Raw genomic sequence first — 23571 nt, forward strand, 5'->3', positions numbered from 1 at the left:
GTCTGTCTGTCTGTATGTTCCTTATAGAAACAAAAACTACTCGACGGATTTTAACGAAACTTGGTTTTTAAACAATTATTCTTCGTACTCCTGGGCAGGTTATAGTATACTTAGGAATTCCCACGTGACCGGGAATTAGCGGGAAAATGCTTTTGTATGAAAAATCTAAACCGCTTAAGTGAGACGCTTGAAATTTGGCATGCAGGTACCTTAGTAAACTTAAAGCTTAGTTACAACAGGATATTGCAAAAATCCACGGGAACGAGAGTTAGCGGGAAAAAACATTTGTATGAAAAAATCTAAACCGCGTAAGATAGATGAAGGGGGTAAAACGGGATCCACGCGTACAAAGTCGCGGGTACAGCTATTGGGATTGGGTTTTTGCTTTCCATCAAAGAAAGCTGTCCAAACTTAGAGATAGTTTGTTCAGTTTTTAATGTTCATTCGTTTCAGCCAAATGACGTCCACTGCTGGACAAAGGCCTCCCCCAAGGATTTCCATAAAGACCGGTCCTGCGCTGCCCGCATCCAGGTGCTTTCCGTGATCATAGATCGTCAGTCTACTGAGTGGGAGGCCTGCCCACACTATAGGTACCTCCCGCGACCTTCACCAGATCGTCGGTCCACCTAGTGGGAGGCCTGCCCAGTGCCCACGCTACGTCTTCCAGCTCGTGGTCGCCACTCAAGAACTTTCCTGCCCCAGCGGCCGAGCTATGTGCCCCGCCCACTGTACACTTGATTTTAGCGATTCTGCGGGCTATGTCAGTCACTCTGGTTCTCCTACGGATCTCCTCATTTCTGATTCGATCACGCAGGGAAACTCCAAGCATAGCACGCTCCATCGCTCTTTGGGCCCACACTATAGTAGTAGGTATTTAGAAGTCAATTATTGATCGGTCTAAGACTTTAAAAAACACCCGTATTGACAAACGATGCTTGTTTAAGTGACGCAGCAAATCGAACGCACAGCGTTGAATAGAGCTCTGTGATTGGTTCGTGTGTGACCCTGTGCGACCACGCGCACTGTGAGATATCATAGTAATGTTTGTGAATACGGGCGTAAGAAAAAGAAAATAAGAATACTTTCAAAATGTATTTAATAACACAACGATTTTGAAACAATAATCAATTAAGACATAATAATAAGAGAAGCAAGTACACATAACATTAAATTAAAGATATTTAACTAATTAATCATTGCAGTTAATACTGAAATTAAACAAAACACAAAATGGACGCTGTTCGCACTCGCTGAGTTCGGTCTTAAGGTCTGTAACAAAGGCAATTAAATTAAATTCATCATCATCATCATCATCATCGTTTCAGCCACAGGACGTCCACTGCTGAACACAGGCCTGCCCCAATGATTTCCATATCGACCGGCTGGTAGCGGCCTACATCCAGCGCCTTCCTGCTACCTTTATGAGGTCGACGGTCCACCTTATGGGTGGACGTCCCATGTTGTATTTTCCGGTACGTGGCCTCCACTCCAGAACCTTGCTGCCCCATCGGCCGTCAGTTCTGAGTAAAAGTACCCTGCTCATACCACTTCAGCTTGCCAATCATTCGGGATATTATTATTTACTGTAGTTCGGTTACATATCTCCTCATTTCTGATTCGATCTCGTAAATTCGAACATAGCCCTCTCCATAGCGTTCCATCGTTTCAGCCAAATGACGCATCCAGGCTTTTCCCGCGACCTTTACCAGATCGTCGGTCCACCTAGTAGGAGGCCTGCCCACGCTACGTCTTCCAGCCCGTGGTCGCCACTCGAGAACTTTTCTGCCCCAACGGCCATCGTCTCTACGAGCTATGTGCCCCGCCCACTGCCACTTGATTTTGGCAATTCTGCGAGCTATGTCGGTCACTTTGGTTCTCCTACGGATCTCCTCATTTCTGATTCGATCACGCAGGGAAACTCCAAGCATAGCCCGCTCCATCGCCCTTTGGGTGATCTTGAGCCTTCTTATGAGGCCCATAGTAAGCGACCACGTTTCAGATCCATATACCATCACTGGCAACAGCGTTCCATAACCATAACGTGTTTAAATATTATTATGAAGAGTTTGTCGCCAGCCAGTAGCCATCTGTGGCTGAGGCCCATTAGCGCGGAGTCTTATCATCATTTCAGATCAGATCCTAGGCCAATGACAGGTCGCGCGTTCTGTCGTTGGTCTATGATCGCGTTGGTTGAACTTTACTTTTCTGTAACTTTCTGAAATAGTAGGCAAAGTCCGGTCTATGAGCACGTAGAATGTTGTAAAATGACCCCAAGCTACCCATCCTTATCGCTCGCGCGTAATTATATTGCTGTCGCGACTGTGCGACGGACGCCCGCAGTGAGTGTGCGAGCGCGACAGCAACATAATTACGCGCGAGCGATAAGGATGGGTAGCTTGGGGTCATTGGTCATCATTCTACGTGCTCGCAGACCAGACTATAGAGCCTTTCGTATGATCTTAAAGAAGAATGTGATAATACCGTAGCGCTCAGTTTGGTCCTCTTGTCGCAGCTGATCTCGTCTATCGAGGTCCTGAACTTTTCTATCTCTTTGTTGTTGGTCATATCCGGCTGGAACTTGAAGCTGGAACCATCAACAATCTAAATTTACTGACTGACTGACTAACATAGTGATCTATCAACGCACAGCCCAAACCACTGGACGGATCGGGCTGAAAGGCATGCAGGTAGATGTTATGACGTAGGCATCCGCTAAGAAAGGATTTTACGAAACTCCACCCCTGAGGGGGTAAAACGGGATCCACGCGTACGAAGTCGCGGGCGGTCGCTAGTTCAGTTATAAAGAAAGAGAGAACCAGTTTCTCTAGAAACTAACGCACTACATAGATCCTGTTTTTACTGGTCCAGTTTAGTGACAAAACCTATTCAGTTTTTCGCAAATTCGAACGGATTAGTTTTGTGATGATTTCAGAAAAAACTTACTTGACTTTCGATCGTGCTACGGGCTTAGCATCTTCTTCAAGTAGATTTTGATTCTTTATGGTGGTCGCATCTTTAACCACCTCAGAGCTGTCAGATTTATAATCTGAAATGTGAGAAAAGGATAGAAGTATCGTTATTTGGAAAGCGCAGCAGCAAACTTGACCTTCACTTCGGTTATTGGCGGTCAAGCTGTAGATCCTGGCTACACAGCAGGTGCAGCGGTGGGATTGAGAGGTGGGATAGTCTCATAAGGGCAGTATCTATCCGCCAGGAGTTCAGATGAAGGAGTGCAGGAGCAGGAAGGCTTTGGCCATTGTCAACCAGTCAATGTGAAAATGGAAATCATTGGAGGAAGCCTATCTTCAGCTGTGGACGCCCTGTGACTGAAAGGATGATGATAATCTACATCTTTCATTTGCCTCTTATAAAGACTTATAGATTGTTTCATCCACGAAGAGTGGCCCCACCAATATTTGGGTGAAAAAACAACCAGCAGTTTTATCCGAGTAAACTGAGCGTCATTATTGTAGTGTACGTGTGCACTCATGGATCATTTAGCGTGTACCGATAATACTCGAACATTAGCGGAAGAATGGTGGGGCGCGACCGAGTGGATGAAACGATCTATAGTCATCCTCCTTCAGTGGAGACTAAATGATGATGATGATGATGAAGAATGTGATACCTAAGTTGTCCTTGTATATCTCGGCGAGCTCCTTCTCGATTCTGGCCTCTTCATCATCAGGTTTCGTGGTTTTGTCCTGGACACCTTTCCTACGAGTGTCCACAGTTGTCTGAAAAATATAATTTGGAATTATACTAGGATTTTTTATGTGGTTTAGAGTGAGTGGTTTTTTTTTGCATAATAACAAGGCAGATATCTGGCCGCAATCGCACCTGGTGTTAAGTGAGATGCAGAGATGGTACATAAAATATCTGGTTTTTAGGTACCAATTAGTTAAAAAACTACGATAATATCTACGACGAGGTCTTGGGTTTAATTACTTTGTGAGACACAGCTTTCAACGTTTTTCTAACTGCATAGTTTTGAGCACCGGAGTCATATCGGTCAGGGCTTGCATTTCAAAAATAGGAGGCGGTTCAAGTCTATAGATCTGTTGTTCTGTCCAAGTTTGAACGATGTAGGTACCTACTTTTCACAATTTGTACGTTTTTGTACGGTCCCCCGGGCAAGGCCGTCTTTAACCTATTGGGACTCTGGGCATTTAAGAATATTAGGATCAAGGGGGCCCTTATCATCTGGAAAAGGACCTTTTGAGCAGATGGGGTCCCATCGGTCGCGGGGCCCTGGGTACGTGCCCAAAGTACCCAGTGGGAAAGAGGGGCCTGCTCCCGGGACCTTTCTTTAGTCCCACTTGATCCAACCTTGTACCTTGATCCAAGATAGAAAAAGAAGTAAAAATCATTTACCAAAGTGGTCTTTTTAATGTCTTTCTTAGTGGCAGCCGGCTGGACGGTAGCTGTAGACTTGTAGTCCTCATCATTCTCCGCTGACGGCTCCTCTTCCAGATCTTGAGGGAGATCTGAATTGATGAACAGGAACGAAGGTAAAAAACGGGACTATACAACCAAGGACCAAGGATTTCCATAACTACCGGTCCAGAAGATACGGGACTATTATTCCCATTTCTCGTTCCCACCGCTGCAACTCCTGTGTAGCCAGGATCTACAGCTTGGCTGATAAAAACCCAACAAATGAAGGTCAATTTTGTTCCCTTTTTGCTACGGTATTTATAATCCTACGGCAGGTGGTAGACCTATGCCAAATACGGTGTTTTTACCGTAATTACGGTGCAGTTGGCAACACCTTAGGCCCTAAGGTTTAGGGGAACACCTTAGCCCCTAAGGCTTAGGGGAAAGTTAAACTGTCATTGGACTCGCATTGAGATTATTCAGAAGAATAAACAAGGAGTTCGACGTTAAAGAGATAGGAAGGGAGCTAAATGAATAAACACCGTTCTGTGTTAACCATTGCTGGATAAAGGCCTCCCCCAAGAGTTCAATGACTGGTCCTGCGTTGCCCGCATCCAGGTGCTTCCCGCGACCTTCACCAGATCGTCAGTCTACCAAGTGAGAGCCTGCCTACTAACACTACTCTGGCTGGAACACAGTCAGTGATTATTGCAATTTTACTTTGGATTTGTCTTATATTTGGGGCATGTGTCATAAACTAGTCTTATTTTAAAAGGATGCCAAGAATTTAAACAGCCTATAGAAGTTGAAGTTGTTGATGGTGACAGATATAGCTCGCACACTCACTGCGGGCGCCCGTTGCACAGTCGCGACAGCAATATTACGCTCGAGCGATAAGGATGGGTAGCTTGGGGTCATTGGACAAAATTCTACGTGCTCACAGACCGGGCTTTAGCTAATTGATGAATTACCTTTAATAGGTGCTCCTATTTCTATAACCTCTTGTCCCAAAGACTCCGTGAGAGATTTCACGTTGTTTTTTGATAAAGCACAGTGGAGTATTGCAAAAAGAACCAGTGTTGTTAACGCTCTCATTTTTCTTGGGTAATTTTGTCGTTTAAAACAAAATGTCTGGGACCAACTAGATTAGTTTGGGAATTTGTGATCTAGATGGTTCTTTTGGGGTTCTGTAGCTTTTAAAATGAAACCTTTAGTTGTCTTTCACAACGTAAATTACAGCTGGGATCAGCAAAACGGGGTTTTTTATATACAGGGTGTGTAATGCCACCTGAAGGGGAAGTACTCTTAATACTGTAGATGGAAAAGTTTACTCAAATAAAATATTCCTTTATTTTTGAAAAGAAGAACTGCATTCAAAGATTTCAGAAAATTCGCTGGCTACACCCGGGAATCGAACTGACTCCCGAGTGAAATCTAACTGACTCCCGGGCGAAATCTAACTGACTCCTGGGTGAAATCTTTTAAAAATAATGTAAGTTCTAAAGTTATATTAATCAGAATTATCCTTGATTTTATGGGGCTTTCAGTAGGGATTTGTAAATAAAATAACAATTGACAGTTTGGGTTCTTTAATTAACGAAACGAATGAGTACAATGTAGAAAAACACAGGCATACAACAATAATGGGCTTTGATGGAAATACAACCAATTGAAAGTTATCCACACCTAAAAATGTAAATTCTGAGAATTTCAGACCTTAGTGTGTGAAAATCAGTTTCAGTAGGTATGCCTAAAAATCTCTTGATTTTGGTAAAATTCTGTGAGAATCGTTAAAATCGAAGACTGTGTAGGTAGGTACACAATAACTTCGTCAGGAATCCAAGTATTTTTTCAGACCATTTTTGACATTTTTCAGAACAAAAAAAGTGATTTTATTTTAAAAATTTTTGAAGCTTTAAAACAATAATTTAGCTCGTCAAGAAAACAAATTAACATAATCGACTTTAGACGAAGAACTTAGTGGTTTTAAGCAAGTATTTTTTTAAACATGAACGTTTAGTATGATGAAATGAAACTTGGTGTTGTGGGTGCTCAGAGTATGGCCAGTCCACAAGGAGTCACCGAACGGCATTTCTGTAAAAAAAAACAAATAGATTTTATTAATGACACATCAGTTATTTATTAAAATTAATTTTTTTTTGGGTGTGGGAATTGACGACTGTTCTGATCAATGAGCTACCTAATCCAGTCGAAATTCATCTGACCACTGAGCTGATACTAAAGTCTACAACCAATGTATGTATTGGGGGAGGCCTATGTTCAGCAGTGGACGTCCTATGGCTGAAATGATGATGATGATCAAATTGTTTCGAGTAGTGTCGAGACGTCGAATTCAATATTACTGTCATGTCAACGGCAAAAATAAATAATGCCGTGTCTAATTGAATCTAATTAAATCAAATCGAGTTAAATATGTCGTGTTGAAGCGCGATGAGTCAAACCGCATTTATAGATGACCCACGCTGAACTGTCCCACCAAACTCAATGACAGGGGGGCGCTACCATCGTTCAACTATATGGTTTCCAACATGGAAAAAATCTGAACCAGCGATCCGGTATTGACGGTGGCGCCCCACTGTCAATGTCATGGATAGGACAGTTCAGTATTTTGGAACTATAGTAGGTAGTTTCGAGTGACGTCGAGTTGTCAAATCGTATAACACCATGTTTATTTTACCTCTCTATAATCAGCCTCGGCGATGACGGGTGTGCGCATCTCCACTCGCTTCGGCGGCTCCTGCTCCATATTGTGGATGAGCTTGTACACGTCAGAGTGTTGAAGGTGGTCGAGGGACACGGGAGGCTTTTCGTATTTCATGAAGTTGATCCTAGAAACATAATCAAGTGAGAACACTGGACATGTTTCAAGAAATAGCATGTTTTGGTTAATTTGTAAATGTGTGAGACATGTAACGATGTTTGCTGGATTTATTTAAAGCAGTGTCCATAAGACTCTTCGCAGTCTGCAGTATTTTTGTCGGCCGATGGTTTGGTCGGGCTGTTAGTCATCCACGAAGACGCGCCCCACCATTCTTCCGCTAATGTTTGAGTGTTATCGGTACACGCTAATTATCCATGAGTGCATACGCACACTACATTAATGACGCTCGGATCAAATTCCCTGCATCCCGCACTTCCCTCGATCAAAAATTGGTGGGGCGCGTTTTCGTATGTAGATGGCACGATGTATGTACGAGTACCTATAACAGCTGACGATAGCAGCACAAATAGCAGTTTGATCCGAGCAATCCGAGCGGCATTATTGTAGTGTGCGTGTGCACTCATGGATCATTTAGCGTGTACAGTTAACACTCAAACATTAGCGGAAGAATGGTGGGGCGCGTCTTCGTGGGTGGCTTTCGTTTTATGATTTTGAAAGGAAATCCGAAAATAATTTTAATTTTACAAGTGCAGTGATGTCGCATTTGGCAATACAGAATCGTTTGGATAAATAATGATAAAACTTGAGATGAATTAGAAATGAACTTTTGGTGCCAAGATTTCACAATTATAAATTATGTTCATTATTTACCTCTGAATTTATGGGATTTGGATGAAAAGTCGAACGTCTCAACATGTAAAGTTCAACATTTTCAAGTAATATAATAAGTAATTATGTATGCAAGTATAAGACGTAGTTATTGCAATTGACGAAAGCGAGTGAGCTTTATATGTGTGGTGGCTTGCTACTGTTCAATCTTCAAAAGTTTTGACAGACATTACATTGTCGTTATGTGCATGTACACGTACACACACAAGTAAAGCTCACTCGCCTTCGTGAGTTGCAAGAGCTATAATAATGTGTAAAGTATGTACAAGAAATGCGTATGTTTCCGAGTGATGTGATAAAAAACTTAACACCTTCATGCTTTTAAACTCACTTCAATTATCTTATCGTAATTAACAACATACATCTCTCGAAGATAATGAAAATCCACCAGGTGGCAGTTAGATTCTCTGGAAAAGTATTTTTTTATTCTTTTTTACTGTAAAAATATTTTTAGGGCTTGGCATTGTGGTAGGGCACGACCTAGTGGTCGTGTGTCATTAATGGTTAAAGATCTCTATAACCTAAGAAATCGATATTTTTGCATTTGAGATTCTATCACAAATTAGATATTTTTAATCTTGAAAAAAATCAATTACAGCTGGGAATATATCGACGAACTTTCGCTTCGCGTCGTGTAACCAAACTGACCGCTGAGCTACCATCCCAATGTCTCCGTAGCTTAGTGGTCAGCAAGCTAAAGGTTGTAGTTTCATCCCCATACGAAGCAGTATTTTTTTACGAGAAAACGACTTTTCACGTGACTGTACTGACACCTGAGCTACCACAGACCACTCCGTAGCTCAGTGGTCAGCAAGCTTAGTCAGCTAGCTAAAGGACGTGGTTTTCATTCCTGCCTGAAGCAGTAGGTAACTAAAAATCTAATAAAGCGCTTGCCTTTGATCTTAAATCATGGTCAGAAGTAGGAACTTTTAATAGAAGAAGGAAAAATATCCAAAAATTGAGATAAATTACTTTTAGATATTAAATTCGTACCTAATTGAAAAATACAAAATTGACAAGTAACTTTATCATAGGTAGACTACTTTAACTAGGTGGTTCGCGTACCGTATTTTTTAAAGAATATTTAGTAATCCCATGAACCCCTCGTGGTAGGTAAGCTAAAATGCTTGTGTTACGAGTGGGCTCACTACAATAGTCGCGGCGGGGATCGAACCCGCGTTCCTCGGATCACAAAAGTCAATCCGAGACTTTCACCATTCGGCTAAGTACCGTTGCTTAAAATAGGCGTTCGCGGGTTCGATTCCTACTGAGGACAAAAAAATCTTGATTTTTTTGATATTATTATTAAGTAATAAGCCAAAGTACATACCTATACTGCCTATTATAAGATTTCGGGTTCCCCCAGGGCCAGATGTCGTTCCAATTCTCTATCTGCCACCGGACAAACATGCAAACAAACAGATAATTTCTAGTGAGTAAGTGAGACACACAACTTGCAAGCTGAAAGTTAAAAATGCTGATGAAACCCCTGGTTTTTGTTACGATTTTTGTAAAGGGGTTCGCGATAAGTAATTGCATTTAAAGACCATAAAAAGATGTGACGGAAAAATCATAGATTGTTAGGGAAAAGATAGCGTAGGGCTTCCCAAACTTTTTTTATTGTGACGTCCTTGAGAATATGACATTACTTAATTCTTTCTTTTTATTTTCGATCATCTAATGACGCTCTGGGAACTGGACTATTCCCACCTCTCGTTCCCACCACTGCAACTCCTGTGTAGCCAGGATCTACAGCTTGACCGCTATAAAACCCAACCAATGAAGGTCAAGTTTGTCCCGGAGGAAAGTTAAACTGTCATTGGACCCAGGATAGTCTATGCCCCCTGTTGATCTCATATTGGGATAAACATTTTTGGCAAAGAATAGATAAAATCATCATCTACCCCCAACTTCTACGATTTTCTATGAATACTATTATGTTTGTATCAAGTTCTCATAGTAAGTAACCGAATTTTTGTAATTCTTAATGAAAATAAAGATCCTAAACCATAATCGCGTCGCGTTCCTATGACATGCTGTACATTCATTCAATCGTTACATTTTCTGTAAAAAACCAGGGGTTGAAGCTTATGAAACATACATTATGTATAAATATTTACAATGTAGGTAAACATATAACTACTTGAATTTACAATGAACCTCTAAAATTCTACTGAAACTAGTGTAACAACAGTAAATCATTTCAAATGATAATTACATTAAATTATTACATTACATAATTATGTATTACAAACTTATGATTAACTAGAAGCTTATTTATTAATTTACAAACAAAAAGAACTAGCTTTCTAAACATTTCAATGATGATAATTATGTAATTACGATGAATGATGATATTTTTACTATTATCGAATTTTGCGTACAAAATAATAATAGCTATTCCTCCACCTAAGCCCTAATTATATTCCTTTTTTTTCTATCCTCAATGAGGAAGCTCTTGGCCTGTATCTCAAGATGGTAAGCGATGATCAGGCCGAAGGTGGAAGCGAGCTTCACCCGGAATCCTCAACCACGAGGCTATCTTACCTCTAACTGCCGGAACACAACAATGCTGTTAACATTGTTGTTATGGCGACAGACTTAGGTAAGATGGTGGTAGGGCTTATTCTAAGTCCGCCTGGCGCTAGCCAGGAGAGCAAGCCCTACCACCAACCAAACTGAACAGAAAAATCTGCCCCCACTGGGAATCGAACCCGGGACCTCTGCGTCTGAAGAAGGTGGTTTTACCACTAGACCACAGAGGCGGTTACCTATTTCACCACAATAGCCCACCGGTGGATGGAGATCGATGCTGACCATCGGGTTACTGTCATGTAGGTAACCTAACTCTACTTTGGTTGACTGGAAGAAATTGCTTTTCGCAACAAGTCAGGATTCATTATTAGGCATATCATAGTTATTGTGCATAATTTAAATCGTAATATAATACAAACAAAACGATTTTGTACATTATAACATTTTGTGCAAATTATTTCTAGCTAAAAATAAATACATAACAAAGTTAAGAATAGCAATCAACTGCATATCAAGCTGCTACAAAATTATATAACTACAATCTTATGTAAGGTATAGTCTGGTCTGCGAGCACGTAGAATTTTGTCCAATGACCCCAAGCTACCCATCCTTATTGCTCGCGCGTAATTATGTTGCTGTCGCGCTCGCACACTCACTGCGGGTGCCCATCGCACAGTCGCGACAGCAATATACCTAATTACGCGCGAGCGATAAGGATGGGTAGCTTGGGGTCATTGGAAAAAATTCTACGTGCTCACAGACCGGGCTTTAGTTGTAAATTGGTGCTATGTTACAACAGAAATGTGTCTGATGTGTTAATGTAATGACATGCGTGTAAGCCTGTGTATGAAGATGACCAACCTCTCATCGTATGGCAGTATGTCGCTTTCATATGACCTATAATGATAAATGGATCACATGAAAAATGATTTTCATCTTAAATAAAAATGGGATGTCAATTTGCCACAAACATAATTTGTCACACTTTTCAAGTTAAGTAAATTCGTCATAAACATAAATATGTAACGGCACTTTGCCACAAAAGTGATAATGTGACTAACTATAGAAGTGTGACGAATATTTGTGACGAGTTAACTTGGTGGCAAGTTGACAAATATCCATAAAAATTAACTACATAGCTAAGTACAAAATATTTGAAACACAGTGATACATTAAATCTATTAAAAATGGGTTACTTTATGCCAATGAACTGGTAATACTTAAGAATTTTGTTATATAAATTATCTATTCTATTGAAACATACATTTTAATACCTAATTAGTTTGAAAATTATTTCAATTGACAATAAAATGGCACTAGCTTAAGTAACAAACTCTTCCAGAAGCAAGAATTGATTGGTTTCAGAAACTCAATGGATTACTCTTAAAAAAACTATTCATTCAAAAATTAAAAATATCAAATGTTTCCATTCCTTTCTCGCAGAGCGAGATACCAGCATGAGGGACAGTGACAGATAGAGCCGAAACAGTACGCCATATTTCGTGGTTTATATGGTCTCATATGTCGCTGGTTGAAATCCGTCTCGAAGGACTTTGTAAAATTTTATGGCAGAGGCCCAGTTCAGCAAAACAATAAATTAAAAGTAAGTATTTAGAAAAATCGACGTCATAGAGCAAGCGTGTAAACTTACAAATCTTGCTCCAGTAAGATAAACAGGCATAGCGTAACTTAGAGTAGGGGCACACCGTTGATTTTTTGTCGGCCGATAGTTTAGTCGGGCAGTTGATCAGTATGGGCATGTATGGGAGTGCGCAACTACGCCGATTCGATTTGGCCGATTCTTCATACAATTTAAAATCGGCACAACTATCGGCCAACTAAAAATCAACGGTGTGCGCCTACTCTTAGAAGTTTCCTTCCTTCAGTAGTGGAGCGGTGTATAGTTTTGTTTCGTAAAACGTCTATATGTAGGTTAGGACCCCAGTTGAGACAAAATTGTTTCACCACCACTTTCATTTTGTGCCGACCACGTTGCCTAACGTGGTGGATGGGACAAAAATAATGTTTCATCTACCACGTTCAGTAGAGTCAGTACAGTCATTAATTTACAGTCATTAATTGACAAACAAGTGCAGTATAACCATAAAGGAGCTATTGCGAACTCTACTTGGTTGAAAAAATATCACAAATAGCTACATTAACAGTTAGTATTGAAAATATTTGGTTCGCTTGATAGCTCTTTCATAAGTTCAGCTCTTTCACATGTCTTTGCCTCACCGCTCCACTACCAGAATAACTTACAAATGCTTTTAATATACACTAAGCACAAACCCTTTAGTTTTTCCTTGAATCATCTCAGCCTGCGCGCTCAACGTCTCAGCAATGAACGCCTCGTTGTACGCATCAGCAGGTTTCCTCCACCTCCTTCCTCCGGGCAGGACCAAAGGCCTGGCCTGAGGCTCTGGGTTCCCAAACACGGGCTTCGGCTTGCCCACGCGTGGGGTCGGACGCTGCTTCACTTGTCGAGACTCTTGTTCAAGCCTCATTTGCTCCATGAGCTCCTGATGTCGGTAAGAAGGTTAATTCTCGCACGGTTTGCTAAATCTATGTGCGAGTGATGTGAAAGTTCTCGGTGGCACCGATAGATGGTGCTAATGTAAAATAGTTCTTAGATACTGTATGTATAGTAGTTTTCAGTACCACCAAGAGGTGGCGCTGGCTGTGATTTAGATCGCAGTAGTGAGTTACGTCATAATCACAACATTACGTATATGACACTGTGTATACAGCAGTTTTCAGTGCCGCTAAAAGATGGCGCTGGCTATTCTTTGGACCGCAGTAGTGTTTTGAGTCATTTAAAAAGGTCAGTAAAATTTTCTAATTCACATTATATTATTAGAAATACCTAGCTAAAAAGATGAAGCGGAGAAAGTGCTAATAAAAAGAGAACGGGCAAAGTATTAACTATTTATCCTGGTAAATTGATCCGTAATTGAACTGTGTTGATGTGTAAAAAATAACAAATTCGTTGCTTTTTTAGGAAGTTTTGGATTGAAACCCTTAAAAAAACATACCTAGTAGCCATATTTTCAGCTGTAAGTCAACCGTAGCTACTCCAAAAATATGAAAACGAAAATAATGTGCTCGCGGCTCAAGGGCACTATAGCTCTTAAATATAGGAAAATTAAAATAAAATGTTACTGGTTGGTGGGGTAGAACTTAACATAAACATGATTTAGAGGGCCATCGCCCAGCAAGCAAAATCCGTGGGTCTTTTCAATGCCCCTGGATAATTATTGCCGTTCTCTTTTATACTTAACTTGCTCTAACCGTACCTTATTCAAAAACCCTACCTTCTTCTGCTTCTCAACTCTTCTCTGTTCCTCCAGCATTTCTTCTTCTTCTCTTCTCAACTTCTCCATTTCCTCTTGCGTGAGGCTGGGCTTCGTTTCTTCTACCACCTCCTCGATTGTCGTACCGTTTTGTTCGCCATTTTGGTTTATTTCTTCTTTAATTATGTTGGATTCTTCTTGGACAGTTTCACAATTGTTTTCGGTTACTGAAATAAGTTTTTTTGTTAAATTGAATTCAATTAGTGATTTGAATTATTTAAATATTGACACCATAAGTTTTTTCAAAACAAAATCTTGAAAAAAGAAAGATGAACAGTACCTCTAGTATGAACAACTTTCGTCTTCGAATCGTTTGCGTATTCGATAAAATTCGATACCTACTCAATCTTCGAATTAAACGATAACGTGACAATTTTGATTCTCAAAATAGGCAAGTTTCGTGCAACCACATCTCATACAATGTTCACTTTACGACACGTTCACAATAAGGGCGCTGTTGTAGTTTTCTTACTAAAATCTTTTGATGGCGATTCGAGTACGCAAACGATTTGAACTAGAAAGTTTTTTGTGCGAGCCGTACAAAAGATGACAAAGATGGAAAATTTGTTTTTTACAAAGGCATAATACAAGAAAAAGAAGATACATTTTACACAATGATCAGTTAATTTTGAAGTATTAAGGTCATAGCATACTTATCAATCCGGAAAGGGATCGTTAGTATCGTAACCGTATCAACTAGATGCGGCGAGTATTCTTTGTATGAAACTTCATACTGCAACGCACACTTTAACCTATGCTTTAACCGCACCGTAACGGTTGACGGCGCGAAAGGCGATTCCGAGTTCCGAGAAGGCCTTTTCCGAGTTGATAGGTGTGCTATGACCTTTATTCGGTTCAGATAATAGTAACGTTTTAATACCTTCAACAGATTCGTGGGATTCCGACTGCATCTCAGAATGCATCTGCGTTTCAGACACGGCAGTTATTTGTGTCTCCTGAAACAAAGGTAGATAAAACATTAGTTATTATAGTTTTAAAATGTTGCTCACTATTGGTGCTATTGATGCCGGCATACAAAGGCAATGATGCCACTCGGCATGGGGCACACTGAAAACCAGCGTCGTGGCCTTTTTCACCGTGGGCCATACGGCATATGCTGAGTGGGGTCCCATTGCGATGGGCATCGCTGTGCGACTGAGGCACTGCTCCTCTCACTTTATCTTTCATTTTATGTTTTATGTGTTACCTCTGTCTTTATTATTTACCTTTTTTATCTTTGTGTGATGTCTATGTTATGTCCATAGTAATAAATGTTTCTTCTTTCTGATGTTGCAGGCAGCGTAGAACCAGCCGTTAAAAGAAAGCATTTGTCCACTAGTGGAGCTGTTCTAGTTGAAACAATGGAATACCTGCTGGGTGAGCTGGCTGAGCTGACGCGTCACCAGGTCGAGGGTCTGCTGGATGACGCCGGGCAGCTGTGCTAGTGCTGCCATCTGCGCTCGCATCTGGGCCAACTGCTGCTCCACGCTCGCGTTCGGATCTGCAGGCAGGCATCATAAGATAATTTTAGTCTCCTCCACGCCACTAATACACTGCTGAGTCGTCACGGCACGACAAAGAGTGTGGTACGTACTAACTTTTCCCTTGTCAGGCAGGGCACATTCGACAGCTCGTTCCTACCACAATTCTTGAAAACGATGTGGTGGAAGAAACTCAATCACTTTTGTCCGCTTTATTAGAGGAAATACTGTTAAAATAGACAAGTATAGTATGCAAATCTATCCAGGTTATGTCCCGTTGTAGTAAGAGGCAGAAAATCCTAAAGAATTCGTCTATAGGACTGCAATAATGTTAAATCCTCAACCAATAGGTCAAATGATTTCATAATCAACAAGTGATAAAGATACATACTTGAAAAAGAGGCTGACAAAGGTGACTGAGTTTCTTCCGTCATTTCTCAGCACCATTGTGGTCTCGAAGTGGTGGTAGAGCAAGCTATATTTTGAGACGTGTATTATAAGCGCCCTAGAAAAGACCTAAGTACTGAATCAAATCTTTGAATTTGACTCACCAACCATATTCTGCACTCCCATCAACAACTGCTCAGCCAAACGATTCTTCTCCATATCTTCCACGATCTGGTTCGTCTCCTCAACCACTGCTTCCACGTCCAACTCCACAGGTTCTTCTGTGGCTTCCGGTTCTTCTAGAGGAACCGGAGAAGGAACAGATTCTTCTTCGGGCTTCGGAGGGGGCAGGGGTATACCTGTGGAAAGAGAGGTTTGATTTGAGATTTTAGAACGAATAGGAAAAGTTAGGTAGCACTTTCGAAGATGCATTATCGTACATCGTGATGTCCGGCTTTGGGGCAGTCTACCACGCTCTATCACGCTGGCTCAGCTCAAATCTCGAATCTGCTGTACGATGCCAAAACTGTCGGGCTATGTTCTATTTTTGATTGGATTTTTTTTGCCAATTTGTAAACTATTAGTTGTAAGCTTCAGAAAAATTGTAAAGAAAATGGTTCAGTCTTCCATTGAGTGTCCATCTTCGTTGCTAACTAAGAAATTCGAGCAGTTTTTTGAAATACAATTCTTTAGAACAAGTCAGGGCATATAATGTATGCTAGGATGATATTCTAGGGCAGAGTGCCATCCTAAACTGCATCTCACATAACATCAGGTGCGATTGCGGTCAAATACCTGCCTTGTTTTGCATGAAAAAAGTACAAGTGGTTTTGCTACAGTTCTTTTTTAGAGACGTTTAATTCATGAACGTTCTCTGCTAGAAGACACCTCTTCTTCAAAAACATCACCTGTCTCCTCAAGATCTGGCACTTCACTTTCTGGCAGAGGGTCAACAGCTTCCAAGAACTCCGGCACCTCCTCAGGGATCAGTATTGGGTCCTCTGGCTCTACTGGTGGTGGAGGAGGCTCGTTGAGGGCCCGCTCCTCCCAGGGTAGAGGACCGGTCTCGAAATTCTGGTGGATTGGGATGGATATGAGATGAGATGAGGAAAAATGTGTGAGAAAATGGGTGTACTGCTCGTCTAGATGTGTGAGAATGTGAGAGTATGTGTTTTGAACAAAATGGGTGTACAGTCAGTGTCAAATAGTTCGTGATATCTAAAGTGGCTACAAAGTTGACAACACAACCTTATTCCAATTGTAACAAAGACGTGTTGCGAACTTTTTGGCTACTTTGGGTGTCACGAACTAATTGACGCTGGCTGTATTTACTCTTTGACTACTAAAATATTGAGAAGATACGATATTCTAACCTATTTTATTGTCAATACCAGAGTAAATACAAATGAGTAGGTCATCTTCATAGAAACACACCGAGCGCGGTTTGTATGTGAGCGCGCCAATTTGTATGCGGCGCGCACGCACACACTGACAAAATTTAGTGTGGATTAGCGGGGAGTTGCGCCGAATTGGCGCGCTCACATACAAAACGCGCTCGGTGCGTTTCTATGAAGATGACCTACTCATTTGTCTCTGTCAATACTGTGTACAATGAAGGCTGAAGAAAATTATGAATTAAACGATATAAGCAAAATAAACTATGAATTTCAGCAAATCGTAAGCTTTGTTACCTTTTTGATTTATGTGCGTGTGATTTCTGAAAAAGAGTGAGTGAGTGACTGTGGAAAAGTGCTAAAGTCAATGTTGAAAATGTTAAAAAACAAATGTTGATAAATGTGGCAGATTTTTAACGAATTCAGCGAGCTTGCTTACAATGATTGTTTAGAAATGTTATTTATACAGGGTGGAATTTTGTAATGCAAAAAAAGTACTCTTAATATTGTAGATAGACATTTTTTCTCAAAGAAAATATTCCTTTATTTTTTAAAAGAAATAGAACTGCATTCATAATATTTTTAAAATTATTTACAATATTATACATAGCAGTTTTGAAACATGATTTTGAAAAGAAATTAATAATAAATAATTAATACAAAGCACAATTTAATTAATTTAAGACAATACTTTCGTTTTATTATAGCAATAGAGTAACAAATACTGAGTAGGTACCTAGGTTCCTTTTTATGACCTTTTAGAATAAATATCTACATACATGGAAAAGTAATTAGTTAATTTACGTAAATTGTGGAAATAAAAGACTCATTAAAATTAATTGAAATCACTTAAACTTCTTTGCAGTCTAAGCACAGAATAATAATAAGTACTGTCTAAGTAAAATTAAAAATCTTACAGATTGTGTTTATGTTTAAATAGTTCTATAAAAAATCATCCTAAATAGTGTAGAGAAAAATATGTAAGTATCTACTTAGTTGACATTACAAAATTATTAAATAATAGGTAAATATTTAATGTTATTCTGGGATACATAAGTAGGTAATAGGGATAGTATTAATCTAAAATAAAGAGTTTAAGTTTTAGTAACATATTTATTAACTTAATTAACATTCCTCGTTAATACTATTAAATTACATTAATTTTTAAATTACTGTTAACATAACAATTGGGAAAAAGTCCTATAAAGGTCCTATTTCTCCTTAAAGCTAGCTTAGTTAGCTTAAGTAGCTGTGCAAAGCGGAAACAATTCAAATAAATAGCTTTAAACGCGAGACAAGCTAAAGATATAGCTTGCATAAGCGCGAGGTAAGCTAGGCTAAAAGCAAATAAAAAATAAGCAGCTTGGCATGTGAATGTAAATTGAAACGTGATTAGCTAACAAGCTAAAAAATGGCTGTAACATTTTGCGTAAGCTACTAAATTACACGAATTTAAAAGAAGCTATATTAAGTATCTTAGAGCGCAATTATTTAGCTTGTAAGCTGAGTTAGTTTAGCTCGCGGTACACGTAACATTAGTTTTACTTACTATCTAACAAAGTTATAAGTATTTAGTAAAGGCAGTGGTAGCTGTAATTATTACAGGGTGAAATAGGACCTTGATTAACAGATTACCTCTGGTTTGTAATCGGGGGCTACTTTTGGCTTCGGCTGTTTCACTATTTTCACTTTGTACGGCGTCTGTAACAAGAGAAAATCGAATTTAAAATATCTGTTAGTTACTATTAACTAAATTGGATGAGATAAGGTACAACGCGGTCAAGTTAAATGCGCACTTGGCTGCCGTGTCGTCACATTGACGCTCTGGTACGGACGGGGCGAACGCGGGGAGGTGTGCGAGGGAGAGTCACATTCCACAGCCAGGTGCGCAGTTAACTTACTGGGTTGTAGTGTAGGCTAGGCAGGCCTCCCACTCGGTGAACCGACGATCTGTTGCAGGTCGTAGATAGGGATCGGTGGTTGTGTGTGATAATCTTTGGGGGAGGCCTTTGTCCAGCAGTCAATAAGCTTAGCCAAGTTTGCATAGTTATACAAAGCGGAAGCTTTAATTTATTAAGATGAGGCAATAAGCACAAAATCATCGTAAAGGTAGCAGGAAGGCGCTGAACGCAGGCCGCTACCAACCAGGCAACATGGAAAACATTGGGGGAGGCCTATGTTCAGCAGTGGACGTCCTATGGCTGAGATGATGATGATGATGAACACATTCACACGAGACTCGTAGCTACGTGGTAGACGCAAATTGAAAAGCGCAGATTGACGAAAAGCTAAAAATAAAACTAGCCTAGCTCGCAGTAAACTGCAAACTATGTATATAAACATAGAAGGCTAAGTTTTGAAAAGTCAGTGGTTTTTCTGTAGAATGAGTCTAAAAGATTTTGCAAAAAATAAAGTACCTATTTTAAAAATAAGCAATCGTATTCTCAATCTTATAATGGTTGAAGAATTAGCTAAGTCCTCCAAAAATATCAATTTGAGCACAAAACAAGAAAAGAAAGCTAATGAAAGTTCTTTGTTATAAAAAGTTAAGTTTTGTCATAAAAAAATAGAAAAAGATATTTACCAAACTAAAAACCACTGTTATCCACGATCGCACACTATAAACTGACCTAAAATCAATTCCTATTCCAATACAATTGCCAAATTGTCTTGTTTGCTATTATCGTTGACAGCTAGCCAAAATCATTGATGAAATTGCTGTAATTACTATGATGATGCTATATCAATCGGAAGATATAGGTACTATGTTTTAAAGGTTATTTCCTGGATTGAAATAGATCTTCATTGAAAACACTGTTGACCAAGGTTATTGTTCATCACCACCGTCATTTCAGCCACAGGACGTCCACTGCTGAACATAGGCCTCCCCCAATGATTTCCACATCGCCCGGTTGGTAGCGGCCTGCATCCAGCGCCTTCCTGCTGCCTTTATGAGGTTGTCGGTCCACCTTGCGGGTGGACTTAAACTCTAAATAGGATCATTCAGGTCATTTAGTCTCCACTGCAGGAGCACGCCCTCTATAATTTACGGAAGCAAAGAAGGAGGATTCGAGGAGGAGGAGGTGGATCAACGACCTCATAAAGGTAGCAGGAAGGCGCTGGATGCAGGCCGCTACCAACCGGGCCATGTGGAAATCAATGGGGGAGGCCTATGTTCAGCAGTTGTGGACGTCCTGTGGCTGAAAATGATGATGATGATGAAAGTTTCTTTAAGATTTAAGATTCTATGGTATGATTTAAATCTTATTCAAGAAAATGTCTAGATAATCTAGAAAATTTATAAGCTTACCTCAATCTTTTCTTCCTCCTGAATGTATCCGAAATATCCAAACTTCGCCTTCGGGACCGGCCGCTTCGGCTTTTGCAGGAACGTCGTCCATTTCTTCTCTTCTTCCTTCTTCTTTTCTTCTGCCGTCCTGATCAGCTCGTCGTTTAATGCCTTTAGGACTTCAGAGTCTTTCAGCGACTCGATGATGGGTTTTATCTTCTTGAAGTCCACGCTGGAATCGTCAGCCCGGTGCATGTGTGATTTCAACACGCGAGAGAGCCTGTTCAACCATTTTATGTGAGTGTTCTGTGTGGTTTTGTTTAGTTTATTGCGCTTAAGTTGAATGTGTCTGAAAGCTTGAGACTTTTGCAGTGCCGGATTAACCTTAGGAAAATTGAGCAATTGAGCAAAGCATCAAAAAGAACATAAAAATGTGCTCCAGGTTTCCACATAATTAATAATGGTGAAGAATGAACCTTTAAATAGAATAACTTCCACAACATTCTTAGTCCATATATGCCCAGAGGCACGAAAACGACCAAATGGCACAAGTTCTCTTGCGATACCTATAAAAGAAACTGTAAATATGCCAAATTACATAAAAATCGGTGATTTAAATAGTTTTGGGCATATATGGCTTAGGAATCACTTTAAGAATAATAAGAATAGGAATACTTTATTCAGCATAGAAAAATAAAATAAAAATACTTTAATGCTAAACTTCAGTGGGGTCCTCATATTGAAAGTATTGAAACAGATTGAAACCTTGTCAGCAAGGTTCAGTTCGGCTACTTTTGCAGTGAGAAAGATAAGGCAATTAACAGACATTGAAAAGGCAATTGGGTGGAAATTTTGATAACGCTACAATAATGTAAACTGCGTGTCTAAAATTGAAAATGCTGATGATGTTAAAGTTCAAATGGACACTGTAAATGTAAATGTTACTGGAATAATGCTGATGATGTAAAAGTACAAATGGATGTAGATGTCACTGGAATCGATCCTGCAACCGCTACAGTGCATAAAAACCATTAAAATAAAATCAAATCTTTTATTCAGTACTTAGGCCCTTTTCAGGGCATAGGTACGCGTCCCAGATATAGCTTGCCCTACCACCACTTCGGGACAACATGTGGGCTGGTGCTGAGAAGTGGCGGAAGAAACTCAGTCACCTTTGTCAGCCTTTTTCATTTAATATTTATGTTATATGAATGAGTTATAGTAACAATGGTTCCATCTGATCTATGTACTAGCTTAGCATAATATAAAATGATGTCGATGATGTTCAGCTTTGTAATGTATGTAAAAATTAATGAAATGGTATATTATAGATAGTGATCTTAATGTGAACACATTATGGATTTGGATTTTTACAAGCTTTATATTGACTTCACTTGTTAGTATGTGTGGGACAAATCTTGCAACTGAATTTAAGACCACTTCTCCTCAACCGATTGAGCTGAAATTTGGTATACTTATGTAAGTACGATGACAATGCAATGTTATGGTACCATTGAGCTGGTCTGATGATGCAGTCAGGAGGTGACCATAGGAACTCTTAAACGAAACGGCGGAATCGCATCGAGTTTGGGTTCGTTGGATTTGTCTTTTCGAGCAGTTTAGTGCTAGATGATGTTCAGGGTCCTGATGATGGATTAGGGAGGTGGCCACAGGAACTCCTAAACGAAACGGCGGAATCGCATCGAGTTTGGGTTCGTTGGATTTGTCTTTTCGAGCAGTTTAGTGCTAGATGATGTCCAGGGTCCTGATGATGGATTAGGGAGGTGGCCATAGGAACTCCTAAACGAAACGGCAGAAATTCATCGAGTTTGGGTTCTTTGGATTTGTCTTTTGAAGCAGTTTAGTGCTAGATGTTTTTTTTTTTGAAGGGACGCGCGCTGGTAGCTTTAAGAGCTTTTCCAGCTTAACCGGGCAGATTGGCGAGTACAGAAGGTACTCTAGCCGTTTGGCGATCGTCGGTGCGTGTGCCGACTTGGCCGAGTGTGGGCTTCGCGAAGCGAAGCCCCGGCTCGTCCGCGTCGGTCGCAGACCGACGTTTGCGATCGGGCCGTATCGAGCGCATAAGGCGCCCGATCAGTGGCAAACCCAACTAGAGGGTTGCCCACCGCGGTGTTGGACCAAAGTCCAGCCTACGGCGGGCTCACTCTAGTAGGGCCCGATCGAGGGGGACTACGGACGCGGCCTGAGGGCGCCACGGTAGGCTCGGACCTCGGCTCAGGCCGTGTCCGGGGGACGGATTGGGGAGAACCGGCCCGGTACATGTCTGTACCGTCCGAAATGGAAGGCAGGGCCTCGTACTCGCCGGCGAGTACGGTGTAACGAGCTACTGTGTTGTGGAGTAGTTGGCGTGCTTAAGGAAGTGATGTCTGTGTTCAGAAATTCGGTAATAGGATCGTCCGGGTCGTCTAGGACATGCCTAGGTCGTCGGTATTGGGCAGCGACATCTTTCTGGGGTGTAAACGTGGCGGCGCTAACGATAAGAGTGTTCTTGTGGTTGATCGCTTTATCAAAGTAGCGGCGAGAGGCTTCTTTCATAAAGTGATCAATCGATGGAATCTCGAAATCTCTATGGAGATTCGTGTTACGCACGAACCACGGGGCATCCGCGGCTCGGCGTAAGAATTTGTTTTGGAGGGTCTGGAATTTCTTAAGGACTGTGCAGGAAGTGTGAGCAAACACCGGACTGGCGTAAGTCAACACTGGGCGGATGCAGGTTTTGTAAATTGTCAACTTATTTCTAAGTAACAATTTACTTTTCCTTCCAACTAGGTGGTAGAGTCGGTGGGTGTAGTGGTTCGTACGGCTCAAGACGCGTCTGAGGTGCGGAGCGAACGATAATCTCTGGTCGAGGGTGACACCTAAGTACTTGGCCTCACTCTTCCAAGGAATAGTTTGGTCAAATAAGGTGAGATGGGTGGGACATTAGGACGAGTGCGAACCGGAGGACGTTTCGCAGACAAAGCCCTAGAAAAGTACACTGCTGCACTTTTTTCGGGATTTACCTCGATACGCCACTTCCTGAACCATGCGCGTTGAAGCGCCAAGATGACGTGATTCCGATTAACTACGTCCGGACTTGTAGAGTGCGGTGTCGTCCGTAAAGAGGGCTAAATCCGTATTCGGATATTTAGGGATATCATTGACGTACAATGAAAAAAGAATG

The 23571-nt window shown here is 40.8% G+C and overlaps 2 protein-coding genes across 2 annotated transcripts in view; both read right to left on the minus strand.

Annotated features, from left to right (window-relative positions):
- Positions 1-2412: 2412 nt before the first annotated feature.
- Positions 2413-5541, minus strand: LOC135085153 (uncharacterized). The gene is made up of 5 exons (XM_063979909.1): positions 5349-5541; positions 4375-4487; positions 3629-3737; positions 2944-3046; positions 2413-2584 (listed from the first exon to the last, which is right to left on the minus strand). Exons 1-5 carry the CDS (start codon positions 5470-5472, stop codon positions 2413-2415), a joined length of 621 nt encoding a protein of 206 aa, XP_063835979.1. The 5' UTR covers positions 5473-5541.
- A 791-nt stretch (positions 5542-6332) lies between these two features.
- Positions 6333-23571, minus strand: part of LOC135085253 (golgin subfamily A member 6-like protein 22) — a 32269-nt gene continuing 15030 nt past the window's right edge. The window contains exons 7-17 of the mRNA XM_063980004.1: positions 20409-20667; positions 18734-18799; positions 16613-16778; positions 15869-16063; positions 15207-15337; positions 14717-14792; positions 13798-14003; positions 12776-13005; positions 11345-11380; positions 7076-7226; positions 6333-6471 (exon numbers count right to left, since the gene is read on the minus strand). Of these exons, the coding sequence (XP_063836074.1) occupies positions 6430-6471; positions 7076-7226; positions 11345-11380; positions 12776-13005; positions 13798-14003; positions 14717-14792; positions 15207-15337; positions 15869-16063; positions 16613-16778; positions 18734-18799; positions 20409-20667 (1558 nt within the window). The 3' untranslated portion in view covers positions 6333-6429. The remainder of the gene's footprint in view (positions 6472-7075; positions 7227-11344; positions 11381-12775; positions 13006-13797; positions 14004-14716; positions 14793-15206; positions 15338-15868; positions 16064-16612; positions 16779-18733; positions 18800-20408; positions 20668-23571) is intronic.

The sequence above is a fragment of the Ostrinia nubilalis genome, chromosome 28, assembly GCF_963855985.1.
Source record: "Ostrinia nubilalis chromosome 28, ilOstNubi1.1, whole genome shotgun sequence".
NCBI classification, from domain to species: Eukaryota; Metazoa; Arthropoda; class Insecta; order Lepidoptera; family Crambidae; genus Ostrinia; species Ostrinia nubilalis.